A 22328-nucleotide genomic window follows, 5' to 3' on the forward strand; every position below is an offset into this window, starting at 1 on the left:
CCAACTTCGCCAAGTAAAACCTACCGAACATCAATGTTAGCCTATGGGGAAGGTCCCCGTAGGCTTTCTAACAAATTTCTGGTAGAAGGAAAATCGTTCGACCGATGGATTAAAATCCTTCGATTTGAAGGATTTAATCGTTCGATCCAACGATTTTTCCTTTGAACGAATTGCGGTAAATCCTTTGACTTTGACATTCGAAGTCAAAGGATTTAACTTCGACAGTCGAATATCGAGGGTTAATTAACCCTCGATATTCGACCCTAAGTAAATGTGCCCCCTAGTGTTAATAAATCGCTTCTCTAAGAAGAAGGTTTAGCTTTACTTTACCCAAGGGGAGCAATATTGCAGTTACCCCACACATATGTACAGATACAAATATACAAAGAAAAGAAATTCAGGGCACATAATACATCACAAGAAAATACATGGAGGATATCTCCTACTTGAAGCATAGTTTTAATTGGGCACCTCAAGAGACTCTTGAGATAACTATGTGCAGGAGACCATATAGTTAAACCCCCTCAAAGAAAGGGAAGGAAATGATATAGATCTGTTATATGATAAGGCTTTGATGCTAAGTAAGATAATGTTGTTATGTCTTAGAGTGTTACCAGATTGCTACTGATATTATGTCTGTAATTTTCTAAAGAATTTCAATCCCCTTTAGCCTTCATGCAACACATCATCACTTGTGCAACTTGTAGGAGAAAAAGTCATCTTAGGCTTCCTTGGTGCTGTTGAGAAACCCTACTTTACCTCCGATTTATAAAGGCATGATGTTGTACAGGTATGGGATGTGTTATCCGCAAACTCGTTATCCAGAAAGCTCCGAATTACGGGGACACCGACTTCATTTTAAGCAAATAATTCTAATGTTTAAAAACGGTTTCCTTTTTCTCTGTAATAATATAAAAGTGCCTTGCAATTGATCTCAAATCCTTATTGGAGGCAAAACAATCTTACTGGGTTTATTTAATGTTTAAATTATTTTTAGAACAGTATTATGGAAAGATCCCTTATCCATTCTGGATGTACCTTTCCAAACTGCTTCAGGCTCTCTTATGTCTCCATTTTCATGTGTTACTCTGCAATTGTTCCAAGTTAAACATCACGTATTATAGCTGTCATTCGCATAAAAGGATAATAATATGAGTTATCAGTCAATGGCTATCTATGATGGAAACCTTAGTGCTGAAGCAGCTCTAGAGCCAAGTGCTGGCTACAAGATCTGTGTAATGGCAAGTTTAACACTGTTTGGAAGAAAATGCCCCTTTGTAAGTAATGGACAAGACATCATCTTTAATACTGCACCCTATATACCGAGCAGAGATCAAGTGGAAAAATAAGAGGAGTAGGGCATTTTACTGTTACTGCTATATTTTTTTTCTACAGCATCAAACCATTTAAAGCAATACAAGACTTTAAGTTGTATATTTGATTCATAACTCAGCTACTGTTTTTCCTCTGAAAGATTTTATAGCCCTCTCCATAAACATGTGTAATCTGTACAGGGATCCTACACTATGTCCGCCCCATCCCTGCAGAGTATTATGGTTAGGTCTAGTACTTCATTCTCTGATTTAAAGGGGAAGTAAAGTCTAAAATAGAATAAGGCTAGAAATGCTGTATTTTGTATACAGTACTAAACATAAACAGGAACTTACCACACCACAAGCCTAATCAAACAAATGATTTATGCTTTCAAAGTTGGCCACAGGGAGTCACCATCTTGTAACTTTGTTAAACATCTTTGCAAGGCAAAGACTGTGCACATGCTCAGTGTGGTCTGGGCTACTTAGGGGTTGTCATAAATTATCAAAACAGCACAAGTCAAATAATATCTGCCAGAAGCCGATACAGCAAGGCTGATTAATAATCAGAATATACAGACTGCACTGGGTCCTGTTTTGTCATGTAATCTAATGTGGATTTTATAGTTTTTGTATTGTTTAATACAAACTTTCTCCAACTCTGCAGAACCAGTGGCTGCAGCAAAATAATCCTCCAAATAGAATCCCAGTTTATCTTTTTAAATCTGGCTCCATGATCTTTGTCCCTGTAGCTGGAGTTGCAAACAGTAAAGGGGATGTAAAGGCGAAAATAAAATCCAATACAAACCTCAACACAGTCGACGACTGCTCTACAGGGAAACAAACAAAGCTGCTTGAGTTCTGCATGGCTGGCAAGTAAGGTGCGGGCTCCCCCTGCTGTTCATAAGTATGATTGTTTCCCTGCAGAGCAGTTAGGGACCATCTGACAATTCCTATCCACAGCAGTAAATGAAGGGAGAATTTCACTGCATACAGTCAGTTTTCTTATAAAAACAATACACATTTTTTAATTAAAGTATATTGGAGACAGGTTTCTTTTTCATTAAAGAAAGTCAAAATGGGATTTTATTTTTTTGCCTTTACATGCCCTTTAATGGGATTTGACTTAAACTAACTAAAAACCTGAGGTCTCCATCCCAGGCTTCTAGTTGTGCTGCAACTACCAGAATGGCCTTATCCCAAAATGGTTAGGAAGGGCATTGTTTTAGACCCATACATGGTCCAATAGGCCGCTGATAAGTCAGGGTTGGCTGAATTAACAGCCAATGTCAGCCCATGTTTGGGCAAATTTAGCTCCTATCCTTCTTTAGTCTTACATAATCATTTGAACTGATGAAAAACAATTCACAAACTAAAGAAAATACAGAAAACTCCATGAACTGATGATCAGGCAAAATTTCCACATGGCACCAACAGTGCTTTGCCTGTTTATTTCACACTGTTGCGCTATGGATAATTATGGGTACCCTTTAACACCCTGTGAAAAAGTCAAGTCTGTGACTCACATAACAGAACGTGTGATTGCATCACAAACCAGTTCTTTGAAGTTCATCTGTGTTTGTTTTACTAATGCCCCCCCTCCCCGGCAGACACATTTTACAAGTACGTGTGGAGTCTAGGGACCCTGGTGTAAGGAGATAGATAACTGCTTCTCGGTGAGGCATTATTAAACCTCCGGCATGGTTACCTTTAGAGCAGCAGAAAGTTCAAAAGAACATGTAGCAGTTTGTAGAAGACTTGAAAATGCAGAACTTCACACGCAGTACACATAATTACTGTAAAAGTCATATATCACTTCAGAGAAAGAAGTCATGTTCAGTAGAGGGTCAGAACACTTGAAGGCACGTGTATCAAAGGTTTATTAAGTTTAAAAAAAAACTCCCATAAATTCAACCAATCGAATTTATTAATAAAATCTAATTTTTAAAACTCGGATGGATTGAATCGATCCGAAATCTTTGAATTTCGAATTTGATTCGAATAAAAAAAAACTTGATTCAAATAAATGTTGCAAACAACTCAAAATTGATCCCAGAATCTCTCCCGTTGACTTTAACAGTAATTCGGCAGGTTTTAGGTGGCGAATAGTCGAATTAGAGGGCCTGGGTATGATAAATCTCGAAATCGAATTTTTTTAAAAACTGAAATAGAATTTGAAAAAAACCCTAGACAAATTTGACAGTTATGACCATAAAAAAAATTCCTTGATAAATCTGTCCCTAAATAATTTTTTTGTTAACTTAGATCCTTACGTCGGGCAAGCTTTTGTAGGGTTAGAGATAGTGAAGTGCAGTATGTTACAGACTTTTATGGCACAAAAGTTTTACTGCCGTTACACGATGTCCTACAGAAAATCAAATGTCATTGTGATAAGTGCAAGATACCATATTAAAAGGCCAGAGTCAGTACTGACAGTTGCATTCATTGGTACCTACCAACACACTCCTCTCCATTCTTAATAAATCCAGGGAAACATTGACATGTGTAAACGCCATCTCCACGGGGAACACAGAGGGATGTGTCTCTGTTACACACGTGACTTCCATCTTCACATGGGTTTATTAGAGAAGCCACTAAATGTAGAAGTAAAGACACAGCATAGCATCAGTTACTATAATCATGCAGGATACACCAGTTTGCTGAAAAACAGAACAGAGCAGTACTGGTGTAATTTTCTAAACATGTTTCCTTTGCATAGACTTCTCTACGGAAGGGAAATTAACAGGAATGACAGGAATGACTTTATTGTGTGACTGTATGGAGGCATCAGAGCAGCAAGGCAGGTTATCAGAGGACTGAATTCAACTAAAGAACCGGGAGACCACATCCTGGTAATACACATATTTGTCTCATTGATGTGGAAGAACTATAACAGTCAAATCCCAATAAGCCAGGAGCACTTACAGATGCAGTTGTGCCCATCTCCAGATAAAGTGAAACCACTGGCGCACTCACAACGGTAACTCCCCTGGAGGTTGACACAAACCGTGTTCTGGCCACACCGGGTAAAGCCGACTTCACATTCATTTACATCTAGAAGTGATGTCAGAATACAACAAGATTTAGCAGACTCACAGCAAATGAAGAGCTGTACTATGTTTAGACAGCTCTCCTGTCCCGCACATATACATGATATATACATGTAAATCCAAGTACAGTATATGTCAATAATATATATATATATATATATATATATATATATATATATATATATATATATATATATATATGTCAAGTTTTAACCTACAGACTAGCAATTTTAGTGGAAAATTATTTTTCTTGATATTTCCATAAATTGGGCCCAAAATGTTTAACTAGATGCTTTAAAGGAAGAAAATATTAGACTCGATCAGTTACACCTGAGACTGAAAACCTGGAAGTATATACAAGCCAGCAATGCTTAGGCAATATAAAGTCTCTAATCTGGGATTATAACTTTGTTAAAATATTTAATAAAGAATAGCTGTTTATGCTTAGTTTTACTGTTAAAGTCTTTTCCTTGTTTTGTGTTTGTGCACATGGTAAGGAGTCTGGATTGTAAGCTACCCTAGGCTGGCAGCAGTCTATGCAAAGCTGTGCTATATTCTCTGAACTGCCGGTTCACTTTCTTGAAATGATGTAGCAGAAGCCATCTGATTATCAGACCTGGAGGAAAGCTGAATGCTACATTGCTTACAGTCAGAGATAGCAGTGGCTGCAAATTACAGAAACGGTGTACAGTACAATGACTACAGGCCCGGGCTAGCAATATAGCTATATATAGTGGGCCCGTGGGGGACTATTTTGGGCCTCTGTTGCCTTAAAATGCCACATGAATCCCAGTGCGTGCCTGAAGGAGAACTTAACCCTTGCATGTCCTCCACTGCTTCTCCTCCAAACTTCCTCCCTGCAACATCTATTCTGTTTAAATGTTGGGCAACAGAGGTCCAAGTTCCTGAGGTCCGACCTGCCATAGATCTGATATAAATCTTGTAGGAGCATGCACAGCTAAATCGATATCCTAAATCAGATTTAATTGTGCATGCTGCCACAAGATCCATATTGGAGAAATGACAGATGAAGATACGAAGATGATGGGCGGCTCAGGGGAACTTTTTAATAGAATAGGTGTTGCAAGGAGGAAGCTAGGGTTTAGTTCTCCTTTAATAGCAATTATATTTGCAAATAATTGTAAATATTCATTTATTTTAAATGTATATTGAAAAGTAACTTAGGATTCCATTTTCTTCCATTATGAAGAAGCAATTTTGTTTTCACAGAAATTCCCCTTAGTGCCCTCGCTGCTGCATAAACCAGTGATCCCGAACCAGTGGCTCGCAAGCAACATGTTGATCATCAACCCTTGGGATGTTGCTATCAGTGGCAGGTGCTTATTTTTTAATTACAGGCTTTGAGGCAAATTTTAATTGCATTAGGTAAGCTACCAGTCCACATAGGGGCTACCAAATAGCCAATTAAAGCCCCCATTTGGCATTTTCTGGGACTTTTTTTCATGCTTGTGTTGCTTCAACCCTTTTTACATTTAAATGTGGCTCACGGGTAAAAAAAAAAAAGGTTGGGATCCCTGATCTATACCTTCCTAAAAAGGACATATCTTAACGGTTATTCTCTACCTCCTACAGTCAATCATTGTTAGAATGGAGCAAGCTTTACCTCCCTCATAAAAAGACCTTACCAGTGCAATCTCTCCCATCTCCTTGATATCCAGATGCACAAACACAAATGTATTCTAGTCCACTGCCAGGCTGGCATTTGGCTCTTGTGTCACACAAGTGGGTACCATCATAGCATGGGTTAACTTTGAGCTCTTCCTGTCCAGTCGAATCTGTAACAAAAGGAACTAAAAAAGTTAGAATGAAACCAGTAATACAGAGCCTTTCTCAACAAAAAGCTAAATAACTGAAGAATCGCAAACTGCAACATGTCTCAGAATATCAATGCTTACAAAATTTAATGTAACTATCTCTTTAATCTAAATGACTCAAATTATTCCCTTGCATAGGGAAGTGTAAAGGTTAACTCAGCTATTCTGTCATGCTGGTCATTTATGGCCAATATTCTTGATGTCTTTATAAAATAGCAATCGGACCACTCAGGAGACACATTGTTTTGGGTGTAAAGTCATTCAGATGGGTATTAGGAACAACATGAAAATTATTGTTTTTGGTAAAATGTAGAATAGAATAGTTTCCTGGTCTCATGTATACTAGACTTTCAATTAGATCCAGCTTCAGTAGCCACACAGATTTGCAGAAAGAATCTCTTTTTACCAGTAACAAAAGAATTGAAACATTAGATACTTGCCTATTTTTAGGGATTCTAACAAAATCACTTACTTAATGGAATGACTATGCCTCCCCTTTAACTAAAATGTATTCTGTAAAGTATTTTGGAAACCTGTTATCCGGAAAGGTCTGCATTATGAAAAGGCCTTCAACCCTTAGAGTCCCTTTTAAGCAAATAATTCAATTTTTTTTAAAAAAAAATATTTTTTTTTTCTCCACAATAATAACACAACAGTTTGATCCTAATGAAGCTGCATGAATCCATAATGGTGGCAAAACAATTCTATTGGGTTTATTTAATTTGTAAATGTTTTCTAGTAGCTTAAAGGAGAAGGAAAGATTAAAACTAAGTAAGCTTCATCAGAAAGGTCTATATGAATACACAGAAAACCCTCAAAGTAATTTTGCTGTCGGTCAAAAGAAACAATGCATTTCTTTCCTTCTATTGTGTACACATGGACTTCTGAACTTCCTGTTTTCATCTTAAACCTCCAGGGCTTGGGCTCGAGTATGCTCAGTTTGCTCCTCTACCCCTCCCTCCTCCCCTTACTGCTGTAATTTGAGCTCAGAGCTAAAAGCGAGCAGGGAGAGAATCCAACAGGAAGTGATGTCAAAGCAAGCTAATATTGCAGCTGCTATCCTAAACAACCGGACACAGTGTCTAGCGCTGATTACTCAGGTATGGAAAAGCATTTTAAAGAATAAAAATGATGTTCTAGCTTGCACTGTTGTGGCTAATCTCTTGGCAATAAACTGCCTTGGTAGCTTATCTTCTCCTTTAAAGGTATGGTATGCTGTACCCAACAAAACTCACACAGGAAGGAAAATTTTGCAATGTAATATAATTTGTTTTAAAAAAAATCACTGCAACACATTATTTATTTTACTACAGACAAACTGCTTGAAAGTGCCATCTTTTTGTTACAAAATGTTGTTTTATTGTAAAAGAGATATAAAAGTGTCCATACACATGATGTGATACATGTTGTGCCCCTTCATGCTCTTCCACTTACATCCAAGACTATGAAATCCGGCCTGATGTTGAATATGTAGGCGTTTTATCATTTAATCTGGATGACTGCTGCCTGTATCTTCAATTGCATAAGAATTGTGCAGAATCTCATTGACATATTGGTAAATCTGATGACTTGTAGCCACTGAGCGGATAAGTGACTAATTAAATTGTTCAAAGACTAGACAGTGAGCATATTGGTGCTTATATAGATTAATGGAAAATTGCAGCTGGTCAAACTATTAAAGCAACTTCTGTTCAGGGCCTGTCCTGGTTAATTTGGCTACCAGTGTGTATAGCCATGTTGTCCTGCAATATGTCCTTTTGGGTCAAACAGTCAGACGAACCAGCAAATCCAGTAAAATTTAAACAGACCTCAAGAATCAGCACACAACATCACAGAGCAAACATGGGAAGCGTATGGAGTCTTCGTTAACTTTTTCACACTTTTCGACAGCTTGTTATAAAGTAAAAAAAAGCCTTTGGAGCAGGCACTCAATGAAGGCAAACTTTCACCAGGCAGATACATTCAAGTGAAGAGTTTATTGTGTCCACAGCCTTACGCGTTTCGTGTCATAAACACTTAATTATAGGCTATGATTAAGTGTTTATGACACGAAACACGTAAAGCTGTGGACACAATAAACTCTTCACTTTGAATTTATCTGCCTGGTGGAAGTTTGCCTTCATTGAGTGCAGGGGCGCTTCGCCAATGAGGCGAGTTGAGGCTGTCGCCATAGGCAGCAGCGCCCCACTAGTTACCAAGGGCGGCACAAATGCTGCTCCTGGTACTTTAAGAGCGCTAGCGTACTGGCCCTCTCTGCCGCTCTCATGGACCCCCCTGGACCCCCTCAGGCGCAAAAAGGTAAGCGCACGGGGGAGGGAGGCGGCAGCAATTGAGCGCCTGCTCCAAAGGTTTTTTCGGTTTGTCGGCTCCCCGTGCTGAGGGCTCAGGGCGGTGCACCTCTTCCCTTATGTGGTGAGTAATGACTCTCTACTTAGAGACCCTAAACTCCAGATTTATTATTGAGCTTGTGATAAAGTGTCTTTCAATCACCCTTAAATCTACAAGCAGGGCAATTGCCAACCCTCCTGTTATACTCTTTGCTTGTCTACACATTCTTCGAAATTAACTCACAAATGAAGGCACCATTAGATTTTCACAACCATGTAATTTGCCCTGACACTTCCTACAGGCTTTGTCTCCCCTGACATTCCCAAAAGGATCTTTATCTGATCCCCTTTGTGTTTGCCTAATGAATAGGAGCTTTCCTCCACAGGACACTTTATGATTCACATTAAGTTGCTTGACTTCCTGACCCAAGAAGTGGAGTCAGATTACTTATGTAGAACTAAAAAAGAGGGGATTTGTTACTTGAAAAAGAAGCTAAATACCCACTCCCTACCCACTCAAAGTACACATAAAACTAACTGAAAGAAGTTTTGTTTTCAGCCCCTTTTATTGCTTTGTGTCAAATCAAAGATCTTTTTGATGTGCATCAAGAGGTATTTGTAATCCTGAAGATTCCTCTAATGATTACAAGAAAGAGACCGAGAGAGAGAAACAACATAGTCATTTTATCAGGTGTTGGAGCAGCTGGAAAGAGATGAATTCCAACTTTCCCTATGACAAAGACTGTTTGTACAGAAACATATAAAGCATTATTCTGGTGTCTGAAAATACACTTCATTCATTCTTGCTCTGCTCCCTCGTCTTACCTCAGAGCGTACAAGCGCAGTCAGTTGTGGTTGCAAACCATACACATGTCTTGACTTTATACAAAGATAATATCACTTTACATGATTTTCAAGATTTTTAAACCCTGAGGGATTTTTGAAGGATGCTCCAAACATGTACAAGCATCAACATACTCAAATGGGTGGCAACTAAAGTGCAACAATGCTTAACATTATTGGTTCAAGTATTGTAGCATAGATGTATGAAAAAATTTAGATTTTTCAATGCGCTTTTTTTTTTTTTAAATCTTATTAAAAATCTTATTAAAACACAGCACTTTGGAGATACGTAGTTCTCCACTATAGAAATAAAGTACATTGGGTTTATCTAGCAATTACTATAAATGTAGAGGCCTACAAACTATGCCACCAAGTGTATTTTTACGGTGACCAGTTTCTTCAAGACTTAAGGTGGCCATACACAGGCAGATTAAAGTTGCTGATTTCGGTCCTTTAGACCAATTCGGCAGCTTATCTGCCCGTGTATGGGTGCTTCCGACGATCCCAATCGATATCAGGCCACGATATCGATCGGGAAGGTTTAATTTTTCCCACGTCGGAGCCCATTGCTCCTCGTTGTAATCCGATCGTTCGGCCTAACGGATTACTCCGATATAGCCCTGCCATTAGTGAGCATATCGGGGAAAGATCCGCTCGTTTGGCGATGAGCGGATCTCTTCGTGTATGGCCAGTTTAACAGAGATCTTTCTGTGGGATTTTACATACAAACACACGAACATGAAAGATATTGGTCAACACTGAGCAAAACATGGGCCCAGTCGCTCTAGAACAGAGGTTCTCAAACTGTGTGGCTTGCCCCTTTGGATGGACCTGAAGTGGTGGCAGTAGGGATGGGCGAATTTTTTCGCCTTGTTTCGCCGTGGAAATGACGCCCATAGACTTGAATGGCATGCGTCAAAAAAAAAAAGACGAGCGTCAAAAAAAACTTCGACTTAAATGGGCGTCGGCGACAATTTGCCGGTGGCTAATTTTTGGTGAAACGAAACGGCTCAAATTCGCCCATCCCTAGTGGCAGGCTAAGCCTGTAAGAATGTTAGGGCAATGACCCATGTCACCTGCATTAAAAATCTCCCTGAAAATGCCTTGCCATTAACATACCTTGTAATCCCGGCAAGTAAATTACTTTATTCTGTCCTAAGCATACTTGATACAATGGCTGGCTAACAGTATTACTTTACTATTTCTATAACCTTATTATGTGCCAAGGGAACAAACGCTTGCTCCTCCAAGGGCATCTGAACTGAAAAAGCCAAACTATCTCTATTCTAACAGCTTCTATTAATTGTATATTACACCAAGGAGGTAATTTATAAAGTTCGATTTTTTCTGGTCACACTTTTAAAGGGGATTTATTAAACCCTGATGGTGTTAAAAGTCCGAATAAAAAAAGAACTCCAACTCAGACCTGCCAAGATCATGTAGAAGTCAATGGTAGATTTACCGTTGATATCCTGATCTGCGCTGGATTTCGTTCAATAATCCGAAGAAAAAAAAGTCACAAGTTTTGGGCGTCAAATCGGAAAAAGTCACAGTTTTCGGTGACAAATCTGAACAATTTATACAATTCAGATTTCCGGAAAACATATATTGATAAATTGGAAGGGGGGGGGAGTCCATGTGGATCTGGTCAGAGTAGTTTTCAGAAAGCAGTGAGAACTCGAAAAGATCCTGCATTTCCAGAAAGCATGTTAAGACATTTATGCAACTTTCATATCCTGATATTATTTGTCCTTTAAAATAGAAAACCTAGACCTCAGAAAAAGTATCATACCTGATATAGAGGAAACACTACCTGTAATGCCTGCAGTTAAAGGGATACTGTCAGGGGGAAAAAACATTTTTTTTCAAAATGAATCAGTTAATAGTGCTGCTCCAGCAGAATTCTGCACTGAAATACATTTCTCAAAAGAGCAAACAGATTTTTTTATATTCAATTTTGAAATCTGACATGGGGCTAGACATATTGTCAATTTCCCAGCTGCTCCCAGTCATGTGACTTGTGCTCTGATAAACTTCAATCACTCTTTACTGCCCTTTTCCCCCCCAGCAGCCAAACAAAAGAACAATGGGAAGGTAACCAGATAGCAGCTCCCTAACACAAGATAATAGCTGCCTGGTAGATCTGTTAACAACACTCAATAGTAAAAACCCATGTCAATGGGTTGACAAAAGCAGCCTGTCAAAAATCTGCTTCTGAATGAAAATTCTATTGATGTGAAAGCAATCAAGTAACATAGATGAGATCCCTTGCGTTAACAATTTATAGATAATTAATGGGTGAACTTACCATGCACAGATCCAATGTAGTTTGTAACTGCATAACGAAGGACCTTCTCCTCTTTATTGTAAAGGGCAAAGATACGATCGACATAGAGCTTCTGAGCACTAACAGACTGTTTCCGGGAATGGCTGCATTCTTGGTAAGTGACATTTTGCCGTAACCGGTAAGATAGTGTTTGTTCTTCGTTTGATTCTGAGAGGACTGTGTATTCTCTATAAGCTGTTGAAGTTACAACTAAAAACAACCAAAATAAATATTACATATATTTAGTAATATAATGATTAGTATATAATACACAAAAGCCATAAATATCTTGTAAATTACATAGGGATGCACCGAATCCACTATTTTTGGATTCGGCCGAACCCCGAATCCTTCCCGAAAGATTCGGCCGAATACTGAATCGAATCCTAATTTGCATATGCAAATTAGGGGTAGGAAGGGGAAAACATTTTTAACTTCCTTGTTTTGTGACAAAAAGTCACGCGATTTCCCTCCTGCCCCTAATTAGCATATGCAAATTAGGATTCGGATTTGGTTCGGCCGGGCAGAAGGATTCGGCCGAATCTGAATCCTGCTGAAAAAGGCTGAATTCTGGCCGAACCGAATCCTGGATTCGGTGCATCCCTAAAATGATATCCTTGCAAACAATGAGTACTGATGTCATCAGTTATAAACGGTGAGTAGTGATGTAATTTCTGTCACTTGACTGACTGAAACTTTTGTATTATAATAAATAAAGTATCCCCTGTTGCAAAATATGAGAATATTAGAAGTTACCTTGGAGTTCCATGACCTGTATAAAACACTCTGCCTTCGGCCTCATGTTTTTATATGGTCATGAAACTCCTTGGTAACTTCTAATATCCTTATAATTTACAAGAGGGGGTACTGTATTCACTATATATTATATTAGTATACAGAGAAACTGTATAAATATGTAATTTAATAAAATTTTGCGATACTAGTCAAATCAAGAAACTTTGTTCATGAATTAAAAACAATTCGTTACCTGAGCCAGAGTATTGATACAGTTCAGTATATGGAGAAAGCTTGATAGTTGATGTCTCTGGGATATAAGGAATTTTACCCTGAATTGCTGTCTTAAGATTCATGTAACCCTCAGAATCAAAGCCATCTGCTGTTTGAGTAATATGAACAGTTTCTTCTCCAGGGTAAAATGTCACATCGATGTTGTGTACAAACTTGGCACCTTAAAAACCAGGAAATATGGATAGAGATAATTCAGCCGTAAGCTTCGTGTGATCATTATTTAAAAATTCCATACATTTACCTTTTCTCTTAACCTCTGTTGGTCAAACTTTTTCAGTTCAAGCCCCACTTGAAGGTCCAACATTTGACCAGGTTTGGATGTCAGGTGTATTTAGGAGAAAAATGGCCATTCTTCCCAATTCTCACCCTAACTGGCATTCAGGCCCCCCCTGCCACTGCTCCATACCACCCCCCTACTACTCTAGACTGTAAACTCACACCATGTAAACTCACAACATGGAAACGCCGTTTGCTCTGGTTTAGAACTTATTCTGTGCTCTGTTACCTCCCATACTGTACTGCATTCTCATGCTTAATAATAAAAACAATGCACTCCCAGATAAATTCTTGGAACTATTTGATTCTATCCAGGTGCTAACTTCTAGCCATTTACACAAAAAAAGAGTTGGCCAGCATTTGTCTGGCAGAAATCTGTGACCACCAGGCCCAGACAGGATCTTAAAGGCTTTACATAATTGTGTGATTAGTTCGCTCATATATTACAAAGTAAAGTAATGTGCAATTTAGAAAGCACTTTTGCTCCTAGTGAATTTAGAGCTACACACAGATGTTTTGGAGCTCAATACTCTGATATGAGGCTAAAGATAATCCTGCATTAACTGATTGTTTAATAATCAGACTGTAATTTGGCCTCCTTTGTTTACCCAATACACAGCAACCCTGTAATGTTGCTTGAGCAAGAAATGGAAGGAATGCTTGAGAACTGTGGACTTCTTTTACTGGCTAAGGCAGTTTCCCTGTACATGCTATCAAAAAGGTCATCAAAAACCAGATTTTTGCTTCTGAGCAATAAGTCATTGCATTTTGCTATCAGAGCATGTATGTGTGGCCCCACATACAGAGTAGAAGTTTATGAATTTTGTTGAAAACTTCCAACTGGCCCATCACTACATATATCTCTATAGCACTCATGCCTCCGGATATTGCATAAAACAAACTATAAAATCCCTTTTCACATATAATTCTGCAATATTGTTTCTATTACCATCAAGTAATGCATATATCTAATACAACATGCTTACCGGTAAAGCTGAAACCATTCTGAAAGTCTGGTTTTTCCAAAGCAAAAAGCCAGCCAAAGAGTCCCCCAATTGGAGCAAGAGGAGTCAAGGACCAGGATGCAGGGTCAGGAACATGGCTGATAGCTGTGTATGCTCTTCCATCATTTGCCACGATGTATGCGTGTAAGTCGGCATCAATGAAGTTAACAGGTGTTTGCCCGACCAGGATGTTTCCGCTCACTTTGCCATTCACACGATGTGGAGCTCCTACCGTTAACAAAATATGGCATTACTGCAGACAGCTTTTGGGAGCAAATTCAGAAATGTTGCATTTTGTACAAACACACATTTACCTTGGTGGTGTACTGTATCCCAGATGCAACTTTGGATTCAGCCAAATCCAAGCCTTTTGTGAGTGCATAACAAACTAAATCCAAACCCTAATTCTCACCTCATTTTTAAATTGGAATGGGACTTTAGACCAGAAGTTACTTTTTCTTATTCTGAAAATGTTCCCTGCTAACTTGTACATGCAACTTAAGGTTCAGATTTTGTTTGGGATTCAGCATATTGTTTTCTGGAGGATTTAGTATTTGGTTGAATTGTAAAATGTATTAATACAGGTATGGGACTTGCTATCTAGAATGCTCGGGAGTTTTCTGAATAACTGATCTTTATGTAATTTGGATCTTCATACCTTAAGTCTACTAGAAAATCAAGTAAACCAATAGGCTGCTTTTGCTTCCAATAAGGATTAATTAGTTTGGATCAATTACAAGGTACTGTTTTATAATTACAGAGAAAAAGGAAATAATTTTTAAAAATTTAGATTATTTGAATTTGATTTAGTTAAATGGGAAACAATGTTTCTGTAATTCAGAGTTTACTAGATAAATGGTTTCCTGATAACAGGTCCCATACCTGTACTTGGAATCATCTGTACTCTTGGCTGTTAGATCATTTGCACAGAACACAATTGCCAGTATACAGTCTGCAGTATTTACTACATATAAAGGATCACAGGCGAACATTGTCCAAATAAAATATAAAATAAATACAGAGGATGTGATATAAAGTTCGAAGGGGTGAAGGGGGTGTTTCAAAATGTATAAAGTCCTGCAGAATTCCTAGCTATTTGATGGTTGCTAAAATTTTGATCAAGTTAATCAAACCAGCCTATCAGTTTGATCAGTGTAGAGTAATACAATCAAAATTACTTATCACTGTCCACTGCCTTTATAAAATCTTATCTCAGACTCCCATAATAATTAGTAGTTGGAGATCTCAAATTCCAATTTTCTTCTGATTGATCCATGAGAATCAATTACTCCATAGTGATGGGAATCTAATGATTTGTTTATTATCTACAAGTGCCCTATAAAATGTTCTGCACCCATATTGCTGTGTTGGCACATTAAATATGACTTACTTTAAACACATTTATTATTGGCCCTTTTAAAGCCAAAATACACCACATTTATTAATAGATTTCATGCTCTTTTCTCTTAAATTAAGCATAAACTATATGAACATATGTTCTGTCCACACTGTAAGCAGTCTTCTTTGCCTAGAAATATATATATACTGGAGACCATATTGTTGACTGAACAAATATAAACATCAAACCTGGGCAGCAGTTTAAAATCATTAGTACTAATATTTACTCATTGTGACATCAGTGTGTTAGAAGAGAAAATGACATGTGTAAAAGGCATTTATCTATCTATTATGATTACTTTCAAATATACAGACTATAATATATGTCATTGAATTTTAAAGGAACACCCTTAGTAGGCCTTACCTTTTGGCAAACAATGGACTCCATTTCCATAATAATCTTCTAGGCAGTGACAGCAGAAGCCAGCAGAGTAATCGGCACAAAAACCAAACCTAGAACACCTCCCGTGGTTCCTTTCACATGTCTCCTTGCCCACAGGGTTAAAGGAAAACACTGGGTATAAAAAATAAAATTTAGTAAGTAAAATCAATCTGATACTTTTTTTAAAAAATGTTCAAACGCATACTCAGTTTGCACCGTGAAGGGATTATAATTGCTGTAAAGATAGTGATACTGAGATTGTTTTTTAACCATGGTACATAGTCCGTAGCTTGGCGCTTATGTTTTTCTTTATAAAAAATATAATCTTGGTACAGCTGCTGAAAACCTTATGGTAAAGGCACACGGGGAGAGCCGGGGAGATTAGTTGCCTCCGGTGACAAATCGCCTCTTCTTCGGGGCGACAAACTCCCTGAACTGTATTCCCCTTACCATCCCGCCGGCTATAATGAAAAATCGCCAGCAGTATGGCACTCTCGGCAATTCGTTTTCCGAACTCGCCCGAAGTTTCTTCATGAGGCGACTTCGGAAAACGAAGAGCCGCGAGTGCCATACAGATGGCGATTTTTTGTTATAGTCGGTGGGAAGGTAGGGGAAGGCAGTTCGGGGAGATTGTCTCCCCGAAAAAGAGGCGATTTGTTGCTGGGGCGACTAATCTCCCCATGTGCCCTTACCTTTAACCCCTAACCTGACCCATCTGCATTGACTCTTTAGTGCCACAAGCTTAGTGGTTACATATTACACCATTGTTATCTGTTAGTTTTACAGTAAATATTTCATAAAGTCATACTTTACTCAGGAACAATGCTATAGGCGTATTATCAAATAGTATAGACATGCAAATCCCTTACCATCAGTTTGAAGTCCAGGATCAGAATCAGTCTGCTTTCTTTCAAAATTATTTTCCGGTTGTGGGTGACTGCCCACAAGAACTGCACTTTCAGGATATATTGGGAGATCTTCCGAATTTGATGGTATTAAATCATGAGCGTTATGGGATGGCATATCATCAGTCAATAATGTGTCTCCCCTTGTCAGATCTATATTCTCCCCTGTGTGTATTTGAGGTTCCTGTAATGGCCCATCCCGGTCAGTCTCTGATTCACTGTGTGTGTAGGGTGTCCAGTTAGGATTCTGATGTGAAGACGAATGCACAACAGATGACGTAGCTTTCTGTTCATCATCTTCATGGGTCAGTTTGGAAGCTTGTTCATCTATGTCTAAGTATCCTTGATTTCCAGTGCCTGGATCAACTTCTTGGTGTGCATCATGTGTTGGTGTGGCATCACTTGTATTATCTTCCAGCTCATCTTCGCTCTCCTCATAAAAGGACTCTGGGTAATCAATACTGTCTTCACTTTCATGATTTTCAGATAGTCTGTGCTCTGGGAAACTTGTGTGCGATTGTTCCTTTGTGGGAGCACCAAAGAATTTCGCTGGAATTACATTGTCTAACACCCAAATGCTGCCTATGTGAAAGACCCAAATTCCTGGGACACCGATGTTGCCTGTTCTATTTGAAAAGTGGAAAAGTACACAAACAAAGTCATTGACAAATAGGAATTGCCAGGTAACATAAATACATGAAAACACACTAATTTTACACTAAACTGGTGCCAAGGACACCAGTGAAGTACATAAGACATGGCCTTTCTGTAATGTCCAAATATCAATAGACAATGACATTATTTATTAATATTATTTAATTCTTAGGTTTGTCTCAAACAGAAAGTTGGTAGCTCCTATCTGTAACTTGATAACATAGATTTTATTGTTTTCTAAGGCCTGGATGAGTACAGAGAATTTTACAAGGTGTTTGAAGGGGTGGTTCACCTTTAAGTTAACTTTTAGTATGTTATGGAATGGTTCATTCTAACTTTTCAATTGGTTTTCATCATTTATTTTTTATAGTTATTTAATGTCTTCTTCTTCTTCTGACCCTTTTCAGCTTTCAAATGTGGGTCACTGACCCCATCTAAAAAACAAATGCTCCGTACACCTGCAAAATGATTGTTATTGTTACTTTTTATTACTCATCTTTCTATTCAGCTGTTGAATAAAAAGCTAAATAACTCAAAACCCCCAAATTAAAAAAATGAAAACCAATTGCAAATTGTCTCAGAATATCACTCTCTACATCATACTTTTTAGTTTTAATTTAAAAGTGGACAACCCCTTTAAAGCAGCATGAAAATCACTTAAATTGCCTTGCAGCATTAGCTAGATTGGTAAGTATGACTAGCACAGACAATTTTCCCATCCACAGCATGCCAGTCAGTTGGGACAAGCTGAGCTTTGATGTATAACACTTTTCTATGGCCAAGTGCTATATACCAATCATACAGGGGCTTAACTGCCTTTAGATATGTGTACTTGGTGACACTAAAACTGCCTTGAGCTCTACCACAAAATCAACAGGGTGGCCTACCCACCTTAAGCAGTGGATAACAGTGTTATCAATAACTATAATGGGCTTTTAGGGCAGCCCTACGCAGGCCAACATTGATATCCATCTGACCATGGGCCAAATGAATGGATATCGTAAGAGAGGTCAGGCATGGCCACCTTTCTATTGTTCCAATTGTTTGGATCAACACATGGAATACACTATGGTTCCACTTCATTTCCTAATTTGACAATAACTATTCACTTGCAAATATGGTGCGGCAGGTTAGATTTTCAAGCATGGCCAATTAACAAACTGACAAATTCATAGAACATGGATATCAGTTGGGATTGTTGTGTGGCTTTACACAATATTATGTATGTATGTATGTATGGCCAGCTTTAGCATAAAGCCAATGACACACTGGTCATTTTCTGTTCATATGGGTATGTCCTGACATTAATGGGATAAAAATTTTCAAAACAACTTGTTTATATCTAGCTCTGACCAGTTATCAGTCAAGTAGGCTGTTGTCAGGATTGGCTCAGTCACTGGACAATTTCATACCATTTATGGGCAGATATAAAAATGAAAGCTGCTAATATTAGATTTAAAGTGGACCTATCACCTACACATAAAAAGCTGTATATCAAAAGTCTTTTGCAAATTAAACATGGAACCCAAATTGTTTTTTTCATTGAAGCATCAATACCTGTTATAAAGGCGTTTAAATATCTGAGCTGTCAATCAAATATTACCTGCCCGCCTCTAAACCTGAGGCATAGAGGTGGGGCAGTCAACTACTTTCACTTTCCATTCAGCACTTCCTAGATGTCACTGCTCTCCCCACATTCCTCCTCCCTCCTCACACTCTATAATTGGTTAGAGCAATGGGCATTAGGTCCCCATTTGGGCACATAAACAAGATTTTGGGGGACACACAACTTGTCTTAATAACAGTGTCCACAAAATGGCTCCTGACTGCGTGCTGTGATTGTGTAATTCCAAGACTGAAGGAAACAAAATGTAAATAATAAATGTAGTGTAAGTTTTATTTTGCTCAACAAACATGATTAAAAATAATTTGGAATTATTTCTTAAGGTGACAGGTCCCCTTTAAGGCAACAGTCAAATAAATTTAAGACTTCAGCACAACAAATTGCAAAATTCTCCAAGAATGGGGTTTATTTGAACTTACTGATACAAGTTCTTCACTGACTGCTCATTACTTGTTACACTGTAGTAAGGTCCTGCTTCTGATCGGCTAAAGCCTACTCTGGCGGGGAGCTCAATGTGCACATTGTAGGATTCCTTAGGGCGAGTTCCAAAAAACTGGAGTCCATCTTCAGGATAAAGGAATATAGCGTAAGCATCAGAATGATCATATGCTAGTACCACCTGGAACGTGTTTCTCTAAAAAAAAAACAAAAAACAAAGCAAATAAATTATTTGCACCAGCCTTAAAAATCATCTACATAATCTTCCTGTAGCTTGTTCTTACATTTAGACCAAAGAATCCAGTCCTTATCTACTGGAAGCACATTCTGCTAGCAAACTTCTGCTTTCCCACTGTCCGGTTCTCTACATGCAGGTACTACCGTTTATACACACAGTGACAATTTTAGCAGTCAACTTTTTGGGACTGAGTTATATATATATACAATATAGCCTTCAAGACTGCCTCATCACATAAAACACTACATTTGGTACTTTCACATGTAGTGCGACTGTCTGCATCTCTAACCCAGGAGGAACAAAGCTCTGCTCTATAAGGGCAGAGACACACGCTGCGATTCATGGAGATTAGACTCCCGGTGACAAATGTCTTCTTCTTTGGGGTGACTAATCTCCCCGAACTGCCTCCCCGCCGACTAGAATGGAAATCGCTGTCGGGATGGCACTCGGAGCCCTTTGTTTTCCGAAGTCTCCCGAAGTTTCCTCGTGAGGCAACTTTGGGCAACTTCGAAAAACTAAGCACTACGAGTGCCATCCCGACGGCGATTTCCATTCTAGTCGTCAGGAAGGTAGAGGAGGCAGTACGGGGAGAGTAGTCACCCCAAAGAAGAGGAGATTTGTCGCCGGGCGACTAATCTCCCCGAATCGCAGCGTGTGTGTCTCCCCTTAACCCCCATAGAATATGTAGGATATACAATGAGATAACAGTCCTAAGTCTCTGGAGACAAAAGGAATAAAAGGTTATCTGGGGTTTTTCTAGTTTTGGCTGAAGATATTTTCACACTATTGCTATAATTGCCATTCCTTAAGAAATTATGGTTCAGTGCCAAAATGAATATGTTGCCAAATGTCTTCTTGGAAATGTCAAACATATTAGTGCAAGGAGATATATACACGGTTAGTTTTTACCATCTACAATTTTACAGTACCGTGCTACTTATAACTGAACAGATGCCTCAACACTGGGCAAAGACCCAAACCCAAGCTTTACTGGTAGAAAATACTACAGAAGAAGGAGGGTGAGAGAGGGATCAGCTCTATGCCAAACCTGCTGTCAACTTAGTAATTGAGAATTCATTATAGGAAAGCTAACAATGTCCTGTCTGTAATATCCTGAGGAAAAGGATTCTATTATACCGAAACAAACCCTGCTCCTGTGTTAGTTATGAGCATAAATGAAGCACTTTGATCCTTCTCAAGTTGACTAACGTTACATTAAATGGACAGATGAAATAAGCTTCAAAACATTCTAAATGATACATAAGCATGCAGCAAATTCTTCTCATTGGTATGGATTGTGCTTTTTTTGGACAAATCATTAAATATAATTATTCCCTGTTGTATGTCATAAGTTTGCAGGCTTTTACGAAAAAGCCTTTTGTGCCAATGCAATATACTGCTGCATATTGATTTGAACTCCTATTCTCCCTATACAAACGCCAAAATAAAGTTGAGTTGTCTGGCTAAAATTGGGATTACATTCAAGTAACTCCTTTTCTATTGGCTTTATTAGCCTCCACAATTCAATAGAATCAGAATCCTAAAGTGGTCTTTAAAATGTCTTTACCTTTGCCATAGTTTATTTTTATTTTGTGTAATTTTTTAATTTGCTAAAAGCTTAGTAGACAGCCCTCACAAACTGTAAGTGCTTGGCTGACAATATCCAAATAAACTGACATTTACATGCAGCGATTGTCATGTACATTGGAATTAATGATTATTTCATGGTTTCTATACAAGGTATTTGGATGATTTGCTTGTGAATTAAGTCACTAACTACAGAGATCCTATAGTTGCCAACTGAAAACTGTGCACCTCAACCATTAAGTGAGTGTGTGTTGTGTGTGTGTGTCTGCCTCCTCATTAAATATCACTAAATACAAACATATAGGGGGTTATTTATCAAAGGCCGAATTTATTTCAATATTTTCTGCTACGACTTCGATCAAACCCGCTCGGGTTTTTTACGCTTATTTATTATAAAATTTTCCCGAAAAATGTGCTTTGCAGGAAAAAAAAAATCAGATTTTTTCAGATTTTTTATCCGTTTTTTTTCTGAATTTTTGCCCGAAAACATATTGCACAAAACCCAGCGCACATCAAAAAATCATTGGGACTTCTCCCATTAAATCATATGCTACCTCGACAGGTCTGAGATGCCGGATTTTCTGATTCGGCTTTTCCATCCTCGGGGTTTAATAACTTCCAAAAAATTTTTGATTTTTTAAAAGTCCAATTTTATAAAAAGAATCACGTGATTTTTGCATTTGGTGTTTAGTAAATAACCGCCTTCGACATCAGATGATAATATATATATATATATATATATATATATATATATATATATATATATATATATATATATATATATAAAACTAAGCCATGAATGCATCATTATACTTAGGCAGCCTAAATGAACCCATCTTTCAATGGATTTATTATGATAAGCAAAACGCTATAATGTTGTGGGTTTTTATTGTGAATCAAAAGAAACCATTAGACAACTAGAGTCAATTAAATGAGGAAGACATCTCCTAATTCAATGCCAGATTTTCGCAAAGACTAGCAACATAAAAGCTGTGACATTAAGGGGCAGATTTACTAAGGGTCGAAGTTCGAATTTCGGAATTTTTTTTGGCCTAAATTCGACTTCGATTCGAATTGAAAATACTTTGAATATTCCACC

General features: G+C 38.2%; 1 protein-coding gene across 1 annotated transcript in view; it reads right to left on the minus strand.

Annotated features, from left to right (window-relative positions):
- nid2.S (nidogen 2 S homeolog) overlaps positions 1 to 22328 on the minus strand; it is a 58525-nt gene that overhangs the window by 17055 nt on the left and 19142 nt on the right. The window contains exons 3-11 of the mRNA XM_018232348.2: positions 19386 to 19600; positions 16653 to 17314; positions 15766 to 15915; positions 13986 to 14231; positions 12683 to 12883; positions 11677 to 11904; positions 6010 to 6159; positions 4239 to 4367; positions 3770 to 3907 (exon numbers count right to left, since the gene is read on the minus strand). Coding sequence (XP_018087837.1) covers positions 3770 to 3907; positions 4239 to 4367; positions 6010 to 6159; positions 11677 to 11904; positions 12683 to 12883; positions 13986 to 14231; positions 15766 to 15915; positions 16653 to 17314; positions 19386 to 19600 — 2119 coding nt within the window. The remainder of the gene's footprint in view (positions 1 to 3769; positions 3908 to 4238; positions 4368 to 6009; positions 6160 to 11676; positions 11905 to 12682; positions 12884 to 13985; positions 14232 to 15765; positions 15916 to 16652; positions 17315 to 19385; positions 19601 to 22328) is intronic.

The sequence above is a fragment of the Xenopus laevis genome, chromosome 8S (assembly GCF_017654675.1).
Source record: "Xenopus laevis strain J_2021 chromosome 8S, Xenopus_laevis_v10.1, whole genome shotgun sequence".
NCBI lineage: Eukaryota > Metazoa > Chordata > Amphibia > Anura > Pipidae > Xenopus > Xenopus laevis.